This window comes from Mytilus trossulus, chromosome 2, assembly GCF_036588685.1.
Source record: "Mytilus trossulus isolate FHL-02 chromosome 2, PNRI_Mtr1.1.1.hap1, whole genome shotgun sequence".
Taxonomy (NCBI): Eukaryota; Metazoa; Mollusca; class Bivalvia; order Mytilida; family Mytilidae; genus Mytilus; species Mytilus trossulus.
In genome coordinates, this window is record NC_086374.1 from 80503503 (window position 1) to 80528768 (window position 25266).

Sequence of the window (25266 nt, forward strand, 5' to 3'; positions counted from 1 at the left end):
GGTACAAATCTCATTATAATTCATGTACACGTACATATGTATTCCTTATTTTGTCTTTCAAATATGGTATATGTCTATGTGAAACAAGATGACATATTAATGATATCTTATTTGATAATGTTTAAAATGTGAAAATGTGTGACAATGAAACAAAATGCAACATGACAAGAAATTTAATGAAAAAATATAAATATTCAATTCTTTTATTTTAAACAATTAATTACGCAATTGAAACCCAATTCTTCATTTCAAAAAAGTTTTACAAAATCTATTCTAATACAAACTTTTACTAAAAAAAACGCGTAACAACCCGGATATTATTACGGATGTCACATGTACCACTGTCATATTTACCCGATGTAAGATAGATACAATAGACAACAATGTATCCGTCACATCTTTTTATTCACTTGTTTGTGATATACGGAAGTTTACTTTGTGGTGAGTTTATTAATTTTATCATAATAATAATTTATAAAATGAAACAGGTAATATTCATGAATAATTTATATATCTATATATATATATATAAACAGATCTTAAAATATTTACGCCGTTCTTTAATAAGTATAAAGGATAAGTAATTGTATATCCATGTATTATAAATAAGAAGATATTAAAATTTTAATGTCGTTTATTAACTATAATTCATGGTCCAAATAAAATGAACATTACATTGATAAAAGTCGAATTAAACAAAGAGAAGAAAACTGCGAAAAGGTAACATCAACGCCTATTGTAAAACTGTGATATGTTTTCTAAATTATTGATTTAACCGGAAACTGTACCGATATCAAACATGCAAAAAGTAATGACGACGAAATCCGTTGGATATGTACTGATTGATATTTTAGTCGTGGAGAACATCATTTATCTTTTGTAATTAGATTTAAACAAGCTTTCAGGACATCGAGTATAATCTAATATCGGGGTTTTTTTTGGTCTTTTATTTTAATTTTTTGTGTGCTTCGTACCAATCTTTCAATTTAAGTCATTAGCAGCTGATTTTGTACATTTTTCTAATTTTGTTATTTTACACAAATGTCCACTATTTCGGACCACAGGTTGGGTGTGAAAAAAATGTATACTCCAGCCTCATTTGTAATTCGCAGTTCCGAGCATTTAATTCGATGGATTTTGTTATTCATGTCTGCTACATTGTATATTTGTTTTATCGTGAATTGTATTGTTTACAATAGGCCATTAGATTTATAATTAGGACTGTTTCACATGTTTCTTGTCAGAGTCTTCAAGCAGCCTGTGTACGGTATGGGATGTTTTTTCGGGTACCTATAATCGCTTATATTCATGTCATGTGTACTCTCTTGAATAGTTGCCGCATTGGCAATCATACCACATTTTCTTATTTTCATATTAATTAATATGTACATGTAATACTGCTAAAAGAAGTAAGGAAACTATTTTCATTCAACTGCTTTAAAACGTTCGTCTTTCATTGTTTACTCAAATCGCTAAGACCAGTGGCATATCTTTTTCATGAAACTAAGACGTGTGCGTTTGCAATTCTTGATTGAATACTTAACCAATACTATTTCACTTTTTAGTTTCTTTTTGAGCTTTTTAATAGTTTTCCAATGTGGTTTTATTACATGTCTTTTTGCAATGTGATAAAAAAAAATCCGAATCAAGTTCAAATTACTGATCAGACAATTCACATATATAACGAGTAGTGAGAAAAGACACCAATAAGCATAAAAATGTGTATTGTAGCTTCAGGATACAAGTTTAAGTTACAGAAAGAGAACTTTGAGAAGTGACGTACAAAACAGCTTTTATAAAGAATGTCACCCCAGTCATAATCATGGTTATACACAGGAGTTAAAGAGTTGTCATTTTAAGACAGATTATTGATATAAACGACTTATATATTTGTTTCAACGGCTAAATATTAATACCAAACAAAAGAATTAATGAGGAAATAATCAAGTGTGTTATATCCTTCATTTCCTTATTACACTCACGGATTACAATAATTAAAGTGTTAAAAATATTTCTCATTTATATAGCTTGTTGACCAACCTCCATTACAGGCGGAGGTTTTTGTTTGACTAAAACCTGTTATTCCTGTCTTAATATATGGTCATTTTAATAATTAAAATGTTTGCAAAAGTATAAATTGTTCTAAATAGTAAGGATTTTCTTATACAAAGCATATATATTTCGTTTGTCTTTATTCGTAGCTAAAATTCGCTTAGTACAGTATCATATCCATTTCAGAATATTGTGGCGTGTGTGTTTGAGATTCGTGTTTGGCTACTTAACCAGCATTGTTTAATATATGTATCTTTTGAAGCATTTTAATAGTTTGGAAAGGCAGTAGCCGTATTTGGCACAGCTTTGTTCAAGTTTTGGTGTTCAATGCTCTTCAACTTTATACATGAGTGGCTTTCTAACTTTATTTTATTTGAGCGTCAATGATGAGTCTCATGTAGACGAAAGGCGTGTCTGGCGTATCAAATTATGCCTGGTGCCTATGAAAACTATATATAGAAATCGGAAAATTAATCCTTTCAGTATTTTGCTATGATGTGAAAGTAAAAAGGACAATATAATCTGGATATTGCAGCACAGATGTATTGGTTGATTTATTATAGGCACTGCAGAATAGCAGAAGGTTCACTTATACAATATTGACACTGATGTCTAGAACGGTTAGCTGAGATTCACTAGGATGTGCTTGGTATATTAATCCTGCGATGACAAGTTTACGTATAATTTTGGAAAAAATGATATAAACCAAATTGAGAGTAAATGAACGTCTTATAGTTGTTTTTTTGGGGGGTCTTTATGAATATAACTGTTACATTTTACGTGGCTCGGTCTTACATGCCGTCAATGTGTTATTGTTTTATTGTAAAACGTAATGAATTCGCGTTTTTTATGTTATGCTAATGTGCTTTGTCTATATGCCATTGTGTGTTTCTTAGTTACATATGACGTGGCTCTGTACTTAAACATCCCGTCATTGTGTGATAGTGCTATGATTTTTTGTATTCTTGATTTTTTTTTTTTGATAATGTGCATTGTCGATATGCCTTTTTGTGCTTCGTCATTCCATATTTGTTTGTCTTCATAGTAATTGAGAGACAAAAACACAATGTTTACTGCTGTACCCCTATTTCGACATTTTTAGCTATGATGTCTCACATCGTTGTCAATATAATGAAAGGTTTAGCTAGCTATGAAACCAGCTTTAATCCACCATTTTCTACTTTAGAAAATGCCTTTACCAAGTCAAGAATATGACCATTGTCACCCATGCGTTTGAAGAGGGTGGTAAAGGGTTATTCACGTGCAACCGTGAAAAATGTTCGTTATTCATCGTGTTTCGTGAAATCGGTTTAAAGATCAATGTGCGAGAAATTTTTAACTGTTCGTTTATCGTGAATTGGCAATTTAATTTCGCGTTCTGCCGTGCAGATTATCTCCCCTTTTTTAAGCCCCTCTTTACTGTGTTTGAGGTTTTGATTTTGTCATTTGATTAGGATCTTTTCGTTTTCAGTATTTTTGTCATCTTACTTTTTACCAATGTCTTTGTTAAAAGTTAAATTGAAGCAAAAATAAAACAAAATAACCGTATAAACACTTTTTAAATATGTCCATGTTTAAATATGAATACATTTTTTTTTATTTCCATACAACATCAAACTAACTCAACGTAATAGATTGTTTTCGTCTTGTATAAATGTAATACAGGGACATTTTTATACTATGACATAATAAGTACATAATATATAAATAGGCTTGCATCATATGAATTGAAAAATGTTTTAAATTCTGACGTGCATTATATGTCTCGTTTTACTCTATGGACAGACGAACTAAATATTTAGCAGCTAGTTAATTGGGAGATCATATTTCATTTATCACTTTGAATGTTGGATGACTATTGACAAGGTTCAATCATAAACTAGAGTATTAAATGTATTATGCCTAAAACATCAGAGATGACAAAGCCATTTTTTTGGCAGGGTCGTGTTTTGTAACAATGTTGTCTAACAGTGTGATAAATGGTCATGCATAGCATCAATTAACCAAAAAAATTTGATATCTAAAGTTAATCTAAATTACGTGTGACAATACATATACTAGTTGAAATTTATAAGTATATTTAGATATCATGTAATTCTTAAAACAGATCATTAACATATAATTTGGAATTATGTTGTATTACAAGTGAAGGAATCTGATATTGATATTTGTTTGGGTGTGTGCAAAATAATTTGGAAAGATAGTATAGTTTGCGTGTATGAATCCTAGTCTAATGTGTCCACCCACTTGTCATTCGATAAATACAATATATAGTCCATCAGCTGGTAGGGCAAAAATTCAGTTCTGTGTTACACCCCAGGGTACCGCAATTTTTTTGTATAAATTGAAAGAGTAATATCTGAAGAATATTTTAAGAGGTGTTAGACTTTTGAAAAAGTGTCCAAAAGGGGTTAAAAGGGGACTTATTTGAGGGTATATCAAAAAATTTGTTTTGCACATTATTACAGAAAAATGTAAAAATAACCAAGTATTCAGTACTATACTTTTTATTAAATGGAACACATCATATCTTATTATCACGCAGGCTAATTTTTAATTAATTCTTAAATCGTAGAGGACCAAGAAAAAAAGGGGGAGGGTCAATTTCCGAACGTCATGATTTTGAATGAAAATAAGCATACGTACTTATTTTCTTGATAAAATGGTATATTTTTTCACATTGAAACATACAGCATAAAGTATATAAAGGCTGTTGAAAAAAAAATTAAAGGTAAGAAATAATAACATACTCATTATAGAATCAACGACAAACACAAACATAGGCAACCAGAAATGCACGATTCTGTCACACATTTAAACATCGCATTTATGAAATTACTCATATATTAAAACACACAAAACTGTCAGGGTTTCTAGATTTCGATTTTTTTTTTAATTGAACAACCCCATCACCACATTTTAAGGTCACAGAGAAGGTCAATCCATAGAATCATCATCAGCTAGGTCACCAGCATCTACCGAATAATCATTATCATCGTTTCCATCATCTTTGTCGTCATCGTTAGCAATATCAACGATTTGATAATGCTTATATCTACAAGCTTTCGAGCATAAAAAAGGGCCGAAAGATACCAAAGGGACAGTCAAACTCGTAAATCTAAAACAAACTGACAACGCCATGGCTAAAAATGAAAAAAACAAACAGAAAAACAATAGTTAACATGACACAACATAAAAAACTAAAGAATAAACAACACGAACCACACCAAAAACTAGGGGTGATCTCAGGTGCTCCGGAAGGGTAAGCAGATCCTGCTCCACATGCGGCATCCGTCGTGTTGCTTATGTGATTACAAATCCGGTAAATCCAAATCCATAAACATACAGCTATCTGTTTAGGATAAAACATTGTTGAACACATGAACATCTTTTTTGGCACAACCAGTTTTACATGAACAGCACATCAGAATTACCAAAGCATCTAACGCTGGTGGTTGGTCTAGGACATTGATACTGATCAAAGCGCTCTAAACAATCCAATCATAGTTGTTTGGCAACAGACCAGTGTTGTGTTTAAGAGCAGATTTCCAAATCTTCGTCTGAAAGTTGGCTTGTTTAATGTGCTTAAACATTGCATCTTTTGCATTTCAAAACGTTCTGAACTTAATGTATCGATATTTTTAATTTCGTAGCCATATATAGAACACGAAAACCTCTCGAGTGTTTTGACAACTCTTCGCCAACCTCTTCCAATGTTTCACCAATATGGAACAGACCTTCTGAAAACTCCACATATCGTGTCAAAAAGCCGAATGCTTTGCTTTTTTTCTTTACCAGACAAAACAATTACTGAATCACAACCTGTATTGGTGTGAAATCCTTGCAGTTTTCTACAAACATTCTCACCAAATTTGCACACATTGATTTCACATGTAATAATCTGCATTTGGAGGATGTATATGTCAGACTTACAATGCTAGAATTGATATGCAACTGTGAAAATAGTAAGCCAATACTTCCACAACAGTGTCAGAGGGTTTTTTAACAATGAAGTCGTAACCTTTGTCAGCTGCATGTTTTTGCATTTTATTGAGAAACATTTTTTATCGGCTTCTTCCTGTTTGATTATAAGCTAAAACCATTTTACGCTATTTCATTTTCAATATATATTTTGTGGCACATACTTCCATGTGATACAAATAAATCAATACATTTAAGTGTAAATTTATAGGATTGTTTACTCTTTTCAAAACAAAAGAATTCAACAAATACAACTTTGTTTCCCCCAACTAACATATATTTCTTCCATTCCCAAGAACACGATTGTGATGGTTTAGAACTTATCGTAATGATTTGCCCTCCCAAGGACCTACCATTCTAATTTCGGTATGAATATTGTGCGATACTGTTCAGTGACAAAATCAATGCGGGACCACTTTTCAAAACTAAAAGGATAGTTTTTAAAATAACAATGGTCAAATCGAAAAAAAGTGCTAGGATCCCAGTAATGGTTTGAATAACAGCCATGTCATCAAATATCCACATGCTTTTCTAAGGAATTAGCCTTTTTTAAAAGACCACTCAGGACAGGTTTTAATTTTTCATTACATGTGTATCATCAAAGTTTGCAAGAGACATTGGAAGAGGACCTAATTCAAACTGGAGAACCTATCGCATAACCAACTATCTTGTCTGGGCTATGACAAGCAGGCGACATTTTTTTTCATCTGCTCTCAATATTTGTTGTTCTTATCAGCCATTAACTGCTTGCCTTCTATTTCCTTTTTTTTTAAATGTAAGCAATGATTTTCTTTTGAGTGTTTTGAAGATATCGGTTGACTTTTGAATAAGCCGTTTTGTAATGAAAATTTCTGAAGTAAATTTTCCCTTTTCATACGCGTTAAGAAGGTCGCACATTAATTCCGAAGAAGCAACAGAACCCGAGAACAAGCCATATAACTGCTCAGATGTTATAATGGAATTGGCCAGCTTTGCAGTGTCTGAAACAATTTCAAAACATCAGTTTCGTCTCGCTTCAATCGATTTTTTTAAGTTATTTTAGGGCGGATGTTTCAGGGTTAACCATTCCTTCCAAGTCTCGAAATTTTAATGATATCGAAGCTCTTTCATGAGCATTTCGTAACCAACGTTTATCATAATCTTTATTTAAACTGAAACCAACAAAGCCTTTTTTTGTATCTCTAAGAAACCTAAGAAAGTAAAAAGTATTACCAAACCCCACAACTGACGATTTGACGTTCGTTCAAAGCGATGTTTGTCGATTGAATGACTTAACAATCTTAAATCAATCATTAAATAGCTAAAACACAAAATGTTATCAAGCACATCTTTATTGAGTTCGATAGAGTGCACCTTTTCTGAACGCAAAAAAATCACCTTAATTTGTATTTTTTTCATAAACATTTCGTTACCCATTCACTTTATAAAATAATTTGTCTCACAAAAATATTATAAATCGACAATTAAATGTGTGTTTTCAGTTGCAAATTGATAATGTTTATGTGTGAATACATTGTACATGTTGTATACTGAATCAAAGACGGTAATTTGATGATTTCCGGTATTTCACGAGTATTTGCACGCACATATATTTTATTAAATAATTCATATTTTAGACGTTATATAAATACTCCAAATTATTTAAACATTGCATAATGATTAATTCTCAAGTGTAATTAACTTAAACGGGTAATTGTATAACGAATTTCTTTATGAAGGGAGAAAATGTGCCTTAATTTGAACCCAAAAAATCGGATTGTTTGTAATGTAAAAACATTTTTTTTAAACAAAAAATCTTCCGAGTTACATTTAATATGATAAGTTTTGTATCTGTTTTAGTTGTTTAAACCTATACTTTATTTTTTTTTAATCGCTTTATATTAAAAAAAATAATTAAAAATTACTTTGTCGTGATTGCTAAATGAGGGGACCATTGGAAGGGACGTTTTTAATCCCCTTTTGGACACTTTTTTTTTAGTCTAACACCTTGTATTTTATCAATAAGGTAATGAAGTTGAATTCTATCAACAAAAATCGCGGTACCCTGGGGTGTAACACAAACTCCTTAACTAGCGCTCTTTTGAGAACTAGCTGATGGACTAATATCATGGTTATATACGCATGACAGGATAAAAAAAATAACAAACACATCATATGTTATGTATAGGTAGTAACTTGAACAAGTTAATATTCAATTTAAGTTATTTCTCTTTATTGTCCGTATATCTACTAGTATGCTGAGTAGGAGACCAAAACCAAGCCGATTATAACATAAAAGTTCTAATAAATATAAGATACAGAAACAGTTTAATAAAAATAACTTTTACATTATGAAATTTAAACAGGGAATGTTTGCATAGATAATTTTACTTTAGTACTTTTAAATGTATTTAGCTAAATGTCTTGTCAATCTGCTAAGCATTGATCTTTGGATATTGACTTCTTTGTTTTGGGGATCAGGCTGCTAGAAATAATCACATTTAACTTTGTTTCCATTTAAAGGTCAAAGCTTGACTGAGGATAACATTTTTACAAATGAGTTGTACAGAAGTAAAAGAAATGTAAGTATAATCTTATCATGAAAACTCATTCATAGAAGGAATAACTTATCATATGAACTTTAACAGAGATGTTTAGATTACAAAAAAATGCAGTCAGAATAATTTACAACAAAGCATATGATACACTGTCAAAAATTTCTTTAAACAATTATAATGTTTTCTTCAAATAGTAATCATATATCACAAAAGGAGTACTTCTGTATAAGTGTTTCACTAGTATTGCACCTCATTGTCCGTGTCAATTATGCAAGAAACCAAAATGTCAATGCTTTATTATTATGTCTGTTTTGTTCACATAGTGGAATTTGATGCGACTATCATACAAGTGAGAGGTTAAGCGCTATAAAACCAGCTTGAATCCACCATTTTTTACATTTGAAAATGCCTGTACCAAGTCAGTAATATAACAGTTGTTGTCTATTTATTTGATGTGTTATCATTGGATTAGGGACTTTCCGTGTTTAAATTTTCTGATATTTTGTGATTTTACTTTTTTGTGTTCATCAGACAAGAAAATCATGTTCAGGAACAGATTTTAAGAAGAAAAAATCAAACATTTCAGTATAATGGGTAATGTTATTAGAAACAGTAGTCCACAAAAAAAAGATAGACAAAGGTATCTAATCTTGAATTTCATCCAAATTCTTTCTTAATTTTTGGAACACGTTTTAGAAATTTAAATGTGACGTCACTTTGGGCGTTGTATTGATTATGATTAACAGGGCTGTGATTTTGTTATGTATTCGTTTTTATTCTATAGCTAGTCACCACTTCAGTTTAATCATGTACATCTATTATATAGTCGCTTTACAAAATTTACTGTTTGCAAAACTATGTATTATGCTTGTTACTTATTATGTTTGATAATAATAATGTTTTTGTCCAAGGCGGATAACCCTGGCCTCACAACTTTTTGGAACTTTTGGTCCTCGGCGATCTTCAACTTTGTAGTTGTTATGGCTTTCAAACTTTTTACATCTAAGCATAGTTTTGTGTGGACGTAGCGCGCGTCTGGCGTATAAAAATATTTTTTTAACCTGTTATATTTTGATGGCTATTATTCGTGTGTTTCTCTGTCCTATATTTTTTCCCATTATATGTTTATTAATTGTAACCCTGTCGTGTAATGTTGTCATTTTAATGTTACAATCAACACTGTCATTAAAGCGGGAGGTTTGGCATGCCACAAAACCACGGCAAAACCCACACTTTTCGCATAAAATGTCCTTTGCCAAGTCATGAAAATGGCCATTGTTACATTATAGTTCGTTTCTGTACGTGTTACATTTCGGTGTTGTGTCTATGTGTGTCGTGATTCGCTTATATTTGATACGTTTCCATCAGTTTTAGTTTGTAGCCCGGATTTGTTTATTCTCTATCAATTTATGAATTTGAACAGCGGTTGCCTTTAAAAAGAACAGTTGAAAACAACAAATTATAAGATTCATATACAACATGACTTTTTTGTTTTTTCATTTATTGTACAAAATAGTTATCGGCTTGAAAAATGTTTATTAACGAGTTGAAATGATTGTTTACTATATGGAGGGATAATTTTTACCGACAAAGACGAAAAGGAACATAAAAATTTTAAACAAAAGGCAAGAAACTTTAACAATGATTATTACGTTACTAAATGAACCATTGTATATACTCATTAAATTTAGATAAATCTTAAAGATATAATAATGCTTACGTAAAAACACTGCGTTGATCAGAATATGTCAAAAAAGGAAAGCTTATCATACGAACAGACTACTAATCATGGTTTGAGAACCAGCTAAGACATACGCATTTATAATTCGACAACACAACAGACAGAACAAAACAAAAGATTTAAAATTTTAAAGAAAACATTGTCATATTTAACACCATAATATAAGAAATATTGATTCAAAAGGTTCAAATGCCATTCAAACAAATGGTCCAAACATTAAGCTATGCTAATTGTGTATCATCTAATTCGTTTATCTGGTATATTTCAGGTTGATTGTGGATCGTCGAATACCTTGAAGAAATATACATTTTATCCTGGACACACTGCATGTTTGACTGCGTCTTCATCTGCTGATTTGGCCTCATCAGGTAAATCTTAGTCATATTTTATCAAAATAAAAGGAGGAATAATTCCAAATTACTCTTTAACCCCTTTTCAATCTACCGACTTTTCTATAGACACATTATTGAAATAAAAAAAAGATACGAAGACCAGTACGGCCGAATTTGGGGAACTTGCTTACAAGTTTCAAGTTGAAGTGTTTGACAATTTTACTTAAGATATGCAAACTTAATTCTGTTATAACATGCAGTCTAAAAAGGGTACTAGCTACGAGATATATAAAAATTCTAAAGTAAGATTGTTTTTGTTAAATCAATAATGAAAACAATTAGAGAAATAATAATTCGCTTTTAGCAGCCAAAATAGTTCAATTTTGTCAAATTAAGCGAAGAAACATTGATACTTTCTAATTCACTTGCAAGTGAATCATTCGACCTCATTAAATCCGTATTCATGTGAACTTCAGTATAATCCCTGGCTAGAAATTGACAACGCATGCATTGTACGTGTACTGGTTATTTTTAAAGAAAAAGAATGTCAACAATGAAAGTGAAACTACGGTAAACCATTTGATTACTTATTCGATCCATATAAAATCATTCTTATACGGTTAAAACAATAAGAAACATATATGTTTAATCTATAAAATCAAATCAAACAGACCTATAAAAATACAATTGCACGTTTTGGTTTAATCTATTCATATCTTTATTTAGGTTTACATCGCTTATATGGTAAGCTAAGGTCAAATCGATAGTTAATTAGATGGTGTCTGGACTAAAATTCACACGAAACGAACCTACATATTATCTACCCCATGCGTTGCAAACTGTTTCTTTTGGACTTTTGGTAGTTCGGATAAATGTTTTACATTGTTATAAATCAAATATGAGAATTTGAGTTAAATCGGTGACCATGAATTTGACAGCTAGTGCCCCTTTAAATAACAATCAAAGGAGAACCAATATCAAATATCAATAATGTTGTTGCTTGAATTTAAAAATGTGTCCAATGATTAATTTGACATCACTGATAACTCTTTATCCCGGTTCAGATGAATGATTTGATTGGATGCATCTCTTTTCAACGACAAAAATATGGTACATTCGAAATATTTTTAAATTGAATGTCTTTCTTATATCTTTATGCAGTATATACTTTTCTTTACGAAACAAGCCATTGAAAGAGAAATGAATACAGATCAAAATTATCAAATAGATTTTCAGGTTTAACTTAAGTTCCTACGTTTTATCGATTTTTCTAAATATACCTACAACGCAGCCTTAAAGCTAAGTAAAACCCTGTATATCACTTTATTTTGACCTTTAAGTATAACAATATCAGTAAAAGTGTATCTGAGACGGTCCTACAGGCAAATGTTTAACAAACAAAATTTGCGATATTTCCACCGGTCGGATCATTCATTTGCCTCAGCTATATCAAATACAGAGATATATACTGGGAACCATTTTAAGATTAAAGGTACATCGGATTAGATAACTTAAACGGCAACATGTAAAATCAATACGAGGAAACTTTCATTTTCAATAGTCGCATACTATACAAATGAAATTCACCATAACGTCCATGATTATCCAAACCGACCCATGTTCCTTAAAGCTTTGAAAGGAGAGAATTTAATATATTTGACAAGAATACATCAAATGAAAAGGCTTTTTGTCTGAAAATTTAAACTGAATTCTCATAATTGGAAACCTTCAACTTTTCAACGTTTGTGTTATATTGTGTTTTACAATAAATATTTATTACTTCATGTAATATGGGTCCATGCTGACCAAGTAGTATAAGTAGTTACTTACAACTTGAACCACTAGCCAGTCAACAAGCAGGTAGTGAATTCAAACCCCGCTCGTGTGCAGGCGCACTCGATAATACAATAATAACTGAATAGGATTGTCAGTTTCCCTAATATCAAAGGTCGGTGGTTTTCCTTAGGCACTCCGGTTTCTTCCATCAATCAAAACTGACCGCCACGAAATAGCCCAAAAGCGGTGCTTCAAAGTTGCGTAAAACACAATAAAATTGAATCAAACTACATGTAAAACTGTTAATTTTTTTCTGTTTGTAGGTGTGACCGCAGATGAGAAGACAGAAATAGTGAATAAACACAATGCTTTACGATCTCTCACTCAAGCTACAAATATGATGAAAATGGTAAATGAAAAATATACAGCATCCTAAAAAACTGTTCTCAAATGTTAAAGTCATAACATAAATTAGGCGACAACATTCAGGAGAAGTAGAAAAGAAGTTGTATATAAACGGTATAGCTGTAAAGCTGTATAAAATAAATGACATCTGTAGCACTGTATATAAACTTAACATTTTTAAGCTGTATACAAACTGCTACTCTGTAAAAATGTACATTGACAGCACATTTTTAAATATGTATGAGCTAAACATATTGATTCTACCACTGCATCTTGTGTGATAAAATATCTATCCACAGTTTATATACAATTATACAAATGTTCAGATTATATACAGCTTTACAACTAAAATTGAGAATGGAAATGGGGAATGTGTCAAAGAGACAACAACCCGACCAAATAAAAAACAACAGCAGAAGGTCACCAACAGGTCTTGTGTAGTTTATATACAGCTTTACAGCTGTACCGTTGATATACTTATTTAGAACTGTACAGTTTATATAGAGCTTTACATATGTATTTGATATGCATCTTTAGAAGTTGTTTTCGTACAAACTGATTCGGTTCTTGCTCAAATTTTTGGCATTGAGCGTTCTTGGTGCAGTTAAATCCCGAGATACGCTTCGAACGCATGAAATTTATAACATTTTGTTTTTCATTTTTTACTGAAACGTTGTTTCATGCTCAGTTTAACGAATACTAAATAATTGATACACCAGTTATTGAAACCTGATTCCTATTTAGTCAAACGAATACAACATGAAATATTACCCCCAACAGATGTTTAATAACCAGGTTAGAAATACATAATAAGATATACATTTTTTTTTGTAGAGCTGGGATGACGAAACTGCTTACATAGCTCAAAAATGGGCAGAAAATTGTATGACATCACATGAGTCTCCTGGTCTGAAACGGACCATTCCAGGTACATGTATTACTAATTAGTGTTTCGCCACTTACGACAGCAATTATGTGATCTGGCCTTTTAAATAAAAATATTACAAACAGACAGCCAAGCACATTGTTGAAACATTCATATAATATAAATGACATAACCACAAAAACGTACTGAAACAAAATGGAGAGCATGTTAATAAAGGCAAAAGTAGTATACCGCTGTTCAATAGTAAATTTTAATTGAATCAAATGGTGGTTTTTTTTCTGTTTAACCAGAACGTATGTGCTTAAATATACTTGGCATAATTGAACATGGACAAAAACCCATTGAGTCCAAGGTTTATATTCAGTTGTAGCCCTGTACAACAAATTCACCATCAACATACCACAATTATTTGCAACAAGTTTCAATGTTGAAATATAAGTCGAAGAGAAAGCGGTTCAACAAGAAAAACAGAAATATTTGCAGACAATAGCAAACAGTATTCTTCGCTACAATGATTTCTTACATCGTCTATACTTTCTACAGGGAGGTTTGGACTTGGTCAAAATCTTTTCTGGGGATCCGGAAAGTATACCTGGAGTGCCGCTATACAAAGTTGGTATGATGAGATCAACGATTTCACATTCAATGGTCAAAATGTATTCAGTAAAATTGGACATTATACACAGGTATTGTAGTTGGAATTATATGTCCACATTTTAGTGAAGGACATAATCCGAAATTTTGTAATCTGATCCAAAATAATTCGGAACAGTTTTCCTCGAACTAACTTCATGGTAAGGCTGTTTTCAAATCAATAGTTCTTATCAACACGCTTTCTGTGTTATACATTATGTCTTGTAAGGTATCTTGTAAATTAGTCAAATGGTTGTCTGACTGTTGTATTGCTTTTAGTATTTTAAAATAAGAAAGTCGGGCAAAATTTCGCAGTAGATTTCTTTTCCCATGAAAGTAATTACAGGTTATGTGTTATCAACATAAAGGAAATAATTCCATCCAAACTAGTGATAAGGATCGTTTTGAACTTGTACTGGTATCAGATCATTGCTCAGTGTTGAATGTTGACTATCTTTCAGTGGGATTTCCAGTGACACTAGAACAATAGAAAAGTCACTCTCCTTATGAAAGAGATAGAAAAGGTCTGAAAACAGGAGAGACAATTTACGCATAAAACCCGATATGCATAGGGATGAATATCTCTTAAAACACAAAACCATTATATAACTTTTATACAACCACTATAAATAAAGTATATTTTAAAGCTAAATGTGTTAATATATGATTTTTTAATTGCCAAACATGCTGTTAATTGAACAACATGTTGTTCAACATAGGGGTGTGTAAACAACTGCCACATTTGACTGCATATTTTTCTTTTTTTTTGAAAAAAATATATATCAAACCTTAATAATGTAGCTTTCTGGGTATCCAATTTTTAACGTGTTCCGAAATGTAGTTTCGTCACAAGAATTTTTCAAAGTTGTGTCATTTTGTCTATATGAATGTCGGTTAATTCGTATGATCGAGCACACCGACAAGTATATCGTTGGGACAACTCGATATAATGTAATCAATATACGTGAAAGATTACCTAATGTGAAGTTTATCAAAATCATCATAACATAATTGATCAACACATTATGTTTGAACAACATGAGTCCTACAATATAAGATTTAAAGGTGCATATCATTTACATTCAACGTTTTTATTGGATTTTTTTTACTACAATGTAACCTCGAGGTTCAACGTTGATAGTAAAAAAAAAATCCCAGATATTTTTTGAATGATATTGTAAATGATATGAACCTTCGAATTCTTATAACATCGGAATAGAAAATATGTGATCCGAATTAACCATGCACGTGTGTTACAGAAGATTATGAACTCTTATGGTGTGCAGGGGGTAAGGGTTTTTCTTAAACAATATTATGATCCCAAATTTGATGAATTTTGTTGGCAATACCTTAATATACACACTACATATAACAAAGTATATATTAAATCTCAATGTATAATTATTAGGAAAAATGTTTGACTCTGTATAAAAAAATCTTCCCCCTCCCCCGTATTGCATGTAATGGTTTAAACTTAAAGGATTCGCACTAACTGCCCAAAAGGGGTCCGCTCCAGTCTTGAATCAGTGATTTTGTTTATCATAAACAAAATATTGTCTCACACTGAAAGGGGCAGTCGGGCAACATGCATAGCCCGGATTGTCAAAACAACTAAGATTTACAAAAATGATTACAAACAAAAACCATCAGTTGGACAATCTTACTGGAATCTGATTATCTCTACTGATAAATAATGCAACACTAATGACACATTTAAGTTTTGGAATGATTTTATTCACAAAGAATGTTTCTCATTGGTATACATTTCTATGCTCTTGTCTTTTCAGAGTTTATATTGGAAATTAAAAATTGCTGCATGAAAGACACTAGCTCCACATTCCTATGCATATGATTTTATATGTATGAGAATCATTCCATAAAATATCCGTTTGATATCCTTTCAATGCATGACACTGTCTAGTGGTTTTTCTGCCACAATTACAAGGGAAAACTGGCTAAACTTGTGCTAAATCAAACACTTGAATCTTACATCGCTATTGATGTTAAGCAATTATTTAAAGGGCCACCCGGAACTGTTGGGTTTTATGACAGTCTTCCTTCCATACACACCATCGCTGCAAAATAATTTGAACATTCAATTAGATGATTATAATATTATTTGACAATCCAAAGGGAACCTGAAAACATCAGACCCCCCAAAAAAAGCCAATTTTACTTTACAATGAAATTGAAAAAGTAGTTAGTTACATGTCAAATCATCTTTTGGCTGTCGACAAAAAATAAATAAAATCTAAATTTCGTAGCATTTTACCCCCCCCCCCCCCCTTTTTTTTAACTGAATTTGCTCAAGGTATGGTGGTTTTACCCCTTTTCAGATTTCAGTATGTCATGTTGTATATCTTTTATAAATAAGATGAATTTCTAGCAAGTTTCTACGATATTCTTTATCATTTGACAAAATACTATGCATCTGAATTAACTTGTCTACTATTTGAAAAAGCGCGCCTTCTTTTACTTTAATTTACTTCCCTTTATTTCACATAGCAACAAATATTAAAAACTGCCACATTTGACTGCATATCATTTTTTTTCCCCAAAAAAAATATATGTCAAGCAGCATAATTAACTTTACAAATTGGGAGAAAATCAAGATGTTCCGACTATAGGTTAGTATTGAAAAAAAATAATGAAAGGTTGGCATGATTCCAGGTTTGAACCCTGACGACACTTAAAATCGAAAATTCACTTATTTACCTATCATATGAAGATACGATGATGTGATAAACTTAACAATTAATCATTTACCTGGTGCATTATCATATTCACATTACGTTGACACGTCTCAGTTCGTCGGTGTTAGCTCATTTCAAGCTCGTAAACAATGTACACCATTTTCCGCTATTCTTTACCGATTACCTCTAGTCAGAAGAGCCCACTGTTTACAGGGGCGATAATATTTTGTCACCAGTTCACGCACTGTTTGGTTTGATAAAGATCGATGAAATCCCTGTCCTTTTGTAAAAAGGGTGTTTGGATGTTGTCACAAGAAACATACACAACTTTCAATCCTTTTTTCCTAAATAAAAGCTAACAACATTTTTAAAAAACAAAAATTTAAAGCTATTAATTTCCGTTAAAGTAAAGACTAGTTTCGATGATTATGTTTATAACAAAATAATAAAAAAAAAAAAAAAAAGAAGCAAAATGAAGCAAATAATCTTCAAGAGCAATATGTAGCACTGAATTGCATATTATGATTTTATTTCAATTATGTGCATTCCAGCACAAACTAATAATATTAATCTTTCACCGGGTTTATCAACTATCAGATTTTTAATTCATGATAGAAAGGTCAATTTGTGGTATTTGTCAAAACCTCTTTGACAGGTACGACATGTAAACCAATTAATATTCATATTCATCTTATGACTTTTAAAGGTAACTGCCTTCATACTAATTTCTACAAAAGTTGAGAATGATCTGCGTACCCTCTTGGATTATCCGAGTCGAATCGGTTTTGGTATAAAATAGACTCGTGTTGCGTATGCTATAATTTTTCATGTTGTATTTTGTGCTTTTATATTTGTGATGTCTTCATTACACTAACTGGTAACACCCGTGTCTTATCATTGGTACTGAAAACTCTGTTGTCAATTAAAAAACCATATCAAAGGTATTAGGTAACTTTGCTATTTGATAAAGTTTAAAGATTATAATTCACAGATAAATAATGATTATGAATCGGTTGCTGCTAAATCTGAACACAAATTCATTCACGAATCTGATATTTTATGCAACTTACTCACTTATACACATTTATGTATAACGTCCCTACGTATATCCCGATGAGTAGCAAGACAAGTCTATCTTGTCAAGGAGGAACTAATAACCCTTTCGATGCATCTTGATTCATGTTACTCAATCTCTTGTTTTGTTATATTTTCATCGTACTTATTTTTGGTAATGGTGTTGTTTGTTTTTCAAAAAAAATATAGTTTTTGATTGCAACATTGATACTTTCTCCCTTTATCTATTACCTGTTTGAACAATTTTGAACTCCAGATAAATATATATTTAAGAATATATAAACACATCAAAGTAATTATGTTGTCACATGTTGTTACAGTAATCGAACAAATTCGTTCTTATCCTAAACTATAAAGCTCATGATTCATTCAACATGTCACTTTCAAAACTATTGACAGAGTACAGTTTTATAAATGAAAATATGAAAGCTGATCTAGGGACTTTTTGTTATCCTACTCTTTGTTTATTTACAGATTGTTTGGGCAGATTCTATAAAGCTTGGCTGTGGTTATGCCCAGTGTAATTCAGCACGTACTCATTTCTATGTGTGTAATTATGGACCAGCGTATGTATAAAAATTAATACTTTATAATAAACGTATAAAATGCGATTCACCATCTGCAAAATATATAGTATACTATAGTCAAGACTGAAAATGTTGCATCATTTGTATCTTTCTGTAGGCCTAGATAGATTGTACGTTTTCAGTCCTTTCCGAAAGTTATCTTTTTCTCTTTCTAGAGCCCGGATGAGCTTTTAATCTGGTTTGTTATAACCAGATTAGTTTATGCATCAATATTGGTTCAATATGAAACTATACGTTTCTCATTTCGAGGCCTTTTAGGACCGGTTATGCGAAATGGGCTTACTAGTATATTAGCTTCAACTAAAAATTACCGAGCTGAAGACCAAATATAAAATAATTCCCTACCACAGTGGCCGCAAAAATATTTGCGAATGTTTTCTACCAAGGTCATTCAAACGGATTGGCAATAAGAAAGATGACCGGGCGGTACTGATTGTAAAAATAAAATATAAAGGACACACATACCCAATTAAGTTTAGTCGCATTGAAACAAAAATTTCCGAGGGAACATGAATCAATTCAAACAGAAATATACGAGTTAAGAAATATATTTTACGAATACCGCGGTCACAATTTATAATTTTATAAAACAGTGGTAACATTGGAGATACGAGTAAACCATATAAACAAGGAACACCCTGCCAAGATTGTCCGGGAAATTGTGTCAACAAATTATGTGGTGAGTTGTATATCAGATTAGTTTCCTAGCAAAAATAAGAATATGATAGGGAATATATGATTGATTGAGTCTTTCCTCATTTATTGTAATTAATTGTTTTGAATTGTTTTGACTTCATGTTACCTAAATTTGTGTTTTCGTTAACAAATTAGTTTACAGAGATCTGTGTACTATTTGCTTCATTTTTACCAGTAGTATGTAGAAATTCTTTTGAAAATGTCTGATTGAGATCAACTCAGAAATACCGTGGCAACCCAACGAAAAAAAGCATAACAGTCACATAGAAGTCAACAGAAGGGGTTTCAAGAACATACTTGTAAATTTACCATAAGGCGATATGGTTTGATTCAAAATAAGACATTTTATTTAAGAAATCCATAATACGTATATGCAAGACCACGGAATTATGAATAAACGCATAGAATGAGCAGCCACTTAGAAGAATGATTGAATTACAGGATCCAGACTTTTTTCATATTAATTATCCTTATCATTTGTTGAAATATTATGTTAAAATGTTCAGAAAATACAAACTAATCTCATTTCGACGTCGTAATTGTTTCCTTAAAATCTTCTTCATTCGACAAATTGTGCGACACTGTGGATAGATCAAGCTGCAATCAATATTAGCCACATAAATGGGCAATTATCTTTCGCTTAATCGATTTATGCATAGAGAAAAGTGGTATACTACATGTATAATTAGGTATAGCAATATGTGGTATGAGTGTCAATGAGACAACTCACCATCCAAATAACAATTTATAAAAGTTAACAAATATAGGTCAAGGAAAACTAGGTTCATTCTACCATTGTCTACATCAGAACATTTCTGTACTTATTCAAGATAAGGTTATCCATTTGTTTGATGTGTTTACGCATTTGGTTTAGCCAATGGCTTAGGGACTTTCTGTTTTGAACTTCCATCGCAGTTAGGCATTTTTCGGTATTATTGTTATTTTCCTTTATACTATTGTTTCCTTTATTTAATTTGTATATCGACAACATGCTTAAATTCTACAGCAAATCTATTTTGTTCGATTGTCAATATGTTCTAACAAATTAAGGTGGTACCTAACACTGCAGGGAGATAACTCTGTAAAATCAACAGAACGTTTTAATGACGTTGTGTTCTTAAGGATATATTCAGCTTCTCAATGATCGAAATAAGTGTTTGTCAAACTGCTATATAACTAGTGTAATTTTTCTGATTAAACGGTTGGTTCAATATTTTTGATTTTTTTTATATTTTTGTCAGAGGGTCAAAGTAAATACTTTGTCAAAATTTTAAGAAAATTAAACGAGTCAAATTAATTTTAGTTCAGGTGTTAGGTACCACCTTAAATGTAATAGAAATGCATTAAAAATAAAAACACAAAAATACTGAACTCCGAGGAAAATTCAAAAAGTAAAGTCCCGAATCAAATGGCAAAGTCAAAATTTCAAACACATCAAACGAATGGATAACAACTGTCATATTCCTGACTTGGTACCGGAATTTTCTTATGTACCTCTCACTTGCATGACAGTCGCATGAAATTCCATTGTATTGTCAACGATGCGTGAACAAAACAAACAGACACAATAGCATATATTGGTTTCCAAAAGAAATATTTTATTAAGATTTCACGACTGTTTAAATCTTCAGCCAGTTTTAGAAATATTTTTGTAAAATCTAGTTAAAGATTATAATTTATGTAGTACAATTTTCAGACTTCCTGTTCGTATTATTGATCCCGCTACCAAATAACGCTCGTTAATATTCAGTTTGCAGTTGCAAATTTAAGAAATACGTACCTTACATCAGCCCAAAATCTGGTTTGATTGAATAATAATGTATTTATACAAATCTGAACATTATAGATTGCGACAAGGTTTGTTTAAATGGAGGAACCCTTGACTTATCAGCCTGTACATGTAGTTGTAAGAGTGGTTATAGTGGACCAGATTGTTCATGTAAGTTTAGTTATATTAGTGATCTATCTTTACATTCTTATGACGGAAGTCTGATGTCTATAAATAAAGGCAATAGTAGTATACCGCTGTTCAAGACTCAAAATGGACATGGACAAAAAACAAAATCGGGGTAACAAACTAAAACTGAGGAAAGGCATTAAATAAGAGGAGAACAACGACACAACATTAAAATGTGACACACACAGAAACGTACTAAGCACCAGACAAAATCCTATGAGAATAACAAATATAACATCAAAACCAAATATATGAATTTGGGATAGATAAGTACCGTGACACGTCTTATAGTAATGTGAATTACCACTCAAAAATAAGAGAAAACAAACGACACAACGGAAACAGAACGTTAAAATGTAACACACACAGAAACGAACTATAATATAACAATGGCCATATTCCTGACTTGGTACAGGACATTTTTTTTAAGGAAAAAAATGGTGAGTTGAACCTGGTTTTGTGGCATGCCAAACCTCCCTCTTTTCATTTAAACCTCTCTAAATCAGATGTTGCTGATAAAGATTAAATATGAGATTGGTAATGTAAAAATCATTATGTAAAAACAAAACAATATGAAACATAACCATGCTCTATAAACAAAAAATGGTTCTGTTTTATACATTTGTTGGTATGAATGGTAACAGCGTCATATGTAATTATGTTTATAGAGGGCGTTTATATCCATTCGAATACACAATTTTACATATTTAAAACTTTAAAAATTTATCTTATATTTCGGAAAAAATAATTTTAATAACAAATAAATTGATTTTTTCCTCTTAGTAAACTGTGTGACCAAGACAGACCCCGGATATTGTGGTACACAGTATCCTCCTAGTCATTGTGTGACTTACAGTAATGTCCCATCAGATTGTCCACATATGTGTAAAATATGCCCAAGTAAGTTTAATATCGTATTAAGTAATATAGTGATATATCTATAATGTATCAACAAGTGCTCTTCTTCTTTATTGACGGATAATTTTTAGTCAGATCGTAGGCAACAAATGTAGTACATCATTTGTGTAAAATATAGAATACCAAACACATTTTTTTCTGTGTTATCTAAGATCTAAGATACGATCAATATTTGATTTTGATTCACAGGATTGGCTTACATAAAAGGAAGTTTGGTATTTGTTATAATGTAAGACTAAATGATTTACATACACGGGAAATGTGTGTTTGATGAAAAGTACTAAATTATTTTAAAAAAGGACTAATAGCTGAAACAAAACGAAATTGTGCATTATTAAGACTGTACAGAAAAATTATCATCTACGTCCTCTCATTGAACAGTGTTGTTTTGTGTCTGTTTAAATGGAAATTGTAGATGAAGAATACTTGTTTTATGACAAAAAAACCTTACTAACTTTTTGAAGAATCAAATAGTTTTAAACACCACAAAAAAACCTCGCAAATGATATGATATCATTTTTTTTTCAACAACACATTTTTAATTTGGCAGATTTGTATGCTAACAAACTGTCGGTACTGTTTACCAATGCTGGCGGATTTCGACAATTCGAAATTCATATCATACAAAGACAACCGGGTAAATCTGTTAAGACCTGTCCTAGTTTTGCCTGTACCAAGATAAGCTGTCTATCTCATTGATTGATCAGGATAAAACGTAAAACTTTTTTATATGAATTTTCTTTATATTGTTTGACAAATTTGCTAGGCTGCTGCTCAATTAATGTCGGGAAAGGTGATCAGTGCTCTTGTTTGATATTCCGTGGCTTCAAATTGTTCAGCTACTTCCAGTATGTTTGTACTGACTCACAATTTAATCGAGCGTAAAAAAATACTGAAATTTAAACCTTATGAACTGATAAAAGAGGCAGTTTATACTAGCTAGGTGAATATAATGCAACTCGTAAATAATAACATTTAATAAATAATAACATGTAATAAATAAACATAATTTAAGACAACAACAGCTAAACTAAACCCAGTTAATGGACAAAGTTGATAATATCAACAGTACAAATGTTGCTGCACTAGATGTGTACTTCAACTATTACTCTCTGTTCTGTGACACAAGAGGCCAAATTAATTGTAAATCCAAAATCTTAAAAAGATTTCATGTCCTTGCAATATTTAATATTTAGTTTCCTTGCATTCAACTCGGAAGAAACGCAATTTAGGATACACTATCAGTGAATATGTCAAAGAAAAGTGACGAATAAGCATACATTTGTTGCAGTAAAACATAAAAAATTATTAAAATTGTTTTACAAGTTTGTGTTAAGAAAAATAAGTTAATACATAAAATATAAGTGAAGCTCATTGCATCTTCTGTAGATGGCGGTGTTGCAGTAACTGGGAAAAGTAATGGAAGAGGAGTATTAAGATTCGGCATATCTACAACTGACACATCTGGTGAAAAAGGAAGTACCAGTACTTCGACTTTCATTTCGATTCTAAGAATCAGTGTGACAGCCATTATAGTCATATACTATGTTTTTTGACGTATACATCATTTCGATTCTCAGAATCAGTGCGACAGCTTTTATAGTCATGTTCAATCTACTTTGACGTACACATCATTTCAATTTTCAGAATCAGTGTGACAGCTATTATAGTCATATTCAATGTTCTTTCACGTAACCATTACTATACAAAACTGTTATAATTTTGTTATCTGACTTACGATTATTTTAATGTAGATGGTGGTGTTGCAGTTACTGGATTAAGTGACGGAAAGGGAGTAATCAATTTCGATCTGACAGGAACTGGATCAGGAATTACGAGTCCTTCAACGATCGAAACTTCAGAGCCAGTTACTGTTCCATCGAGAAGTACAAGTACTGTGAAGACTGACATTTCTCAATCTGCAACAACGGTAACAGAACAAACAACTTATTCGAAAAGTGACTCGCCTGGTGATGAAGTATCTAGAAGTTCAAATGTTTTGATGTGTAATATATTAATTTGGAGTTCTATAGTCATTGTTACCATACTCAGTATTTTATGAAAATATTCGTTACAAGCTATTTTAATTACAATATTCCATATTTCTATTGAGATCTGTAAACCGTTAGAAATGTCGTCATACATTTGAATAATTGCATAAATCAGAAAAGAAATATTTTCATAATACTGTTTATATAATGTCCCATTTACCCATTTTTACCTTTAGTTATTTTGTGAAGGTTAATACATCAATTTATATATGTATTTTTATGTATATAATAAACTTCAAATGCAAATGTTGTTATCTTCTCACAATCTCATAGCTTAGAGACTTAGTTTGAAGTATTCGGCTATGCAATGTATGTCATTAGAACAAAAAATATATATCAAACTCTTAAGTTCTTTGTACATGTATTTAAATGCAGGTACATAAAAGTATATATATATCTATAAGACACAGACTTAACCACAATAAAATACAAAAGGACATTACGAGAAGAAAATATGTTAAAAAGAGGATAACACCCGTTCAACAATAGATATATATATGTCTAAACAATATGTCAAGTTAGCATCATTAACTTTAATGTTATTGCTCTGAGTGGTCCGGGTCAAGGTCAATCAATAAAAGGTTGGCGACGCATGACTTTGATGAAATTTGTTGTCAGTCTTTATAGTACTGAGTCAAAACCGCTGCTGGTGGTCTATCCGTCTCTGCAGGTATCATCGGCTTATTAGATAGTATTTCGGTTATAACAATGAATTATAACAAACCTTTCTGCAACTGTCCATTTATAAGAATAAACTAGGGTTACAACTCCATTAGGCAAAATTGACTTGAGATGGATTCGGTAACTATATTCATTTTTTTTTTTCAAACTTTATATAAATCTTGGGTTGAGACATATGTATTTATAGTGGATTGGGAAACAAGTCATCATTACATTTCTTATATCCATCCCTTTCCACTCTGCTGGTGCGAGTGCTGCCTTGTAGC

The 25266-nt window shown here is 31.5% G+C and overlaps 1 protein-coding gene and 1 long non-coding RNA gene across 3 annotated transcripts; one reads left to right on the forward strand and one right to left on the reverse strand.

Moving 5' to 3' along the window:
- The first annotated feature begins 322 nt into the window (after positions 1-322).
- Positions 323-24536, forward strand: LOC134708102 (cysteine-rich venom protein kaouthin-2-like). 2 transcript variants are annotated; one of them, XM_063568405.1, is made up of 11 exons: positions 323-441; positions 8536-8594; positions 10580-10679; positions 12743-12828; positions 13659-13752; positions 14254-14396; positions 18585-18676; positions 19291-19376; positions 21240-21332; positions 22134-22250; positions 24023-24536. In XM_063568405.1, exons 1-11 carry the CDS (start codon positions 384-386, stop codon positions 24328-24330), a joined length of 1236 nt encoding a protein of 411 aa, XP_063424475.1. In that variant the 5' UTR covers positions 323-383; the 3' UTR covers positions 24331-24536. The 2 variants fall into 2 exon arrangements, with proteins under 2 accessions (XP_063424475.1, XP_063424476.1); XM_063568406.1 differs by having other exon boundaries at positions 23658-24231.
- On the reverse strand, positions 16056-17277 carry LOC134708104 (uncharacterized). Its single transcript, XR_010105807.1, has 2 exons — positions 17110-17277; positions 16056-16418 (listed from the first exon to the last, which is right to left on the reverse strand). It is a non-coding gene; the product is annotated as an uncharacterized LOC134708104 (long non-coding RNA).
- Positions 24537-25266: the final 730 nt, after the last annotated feature.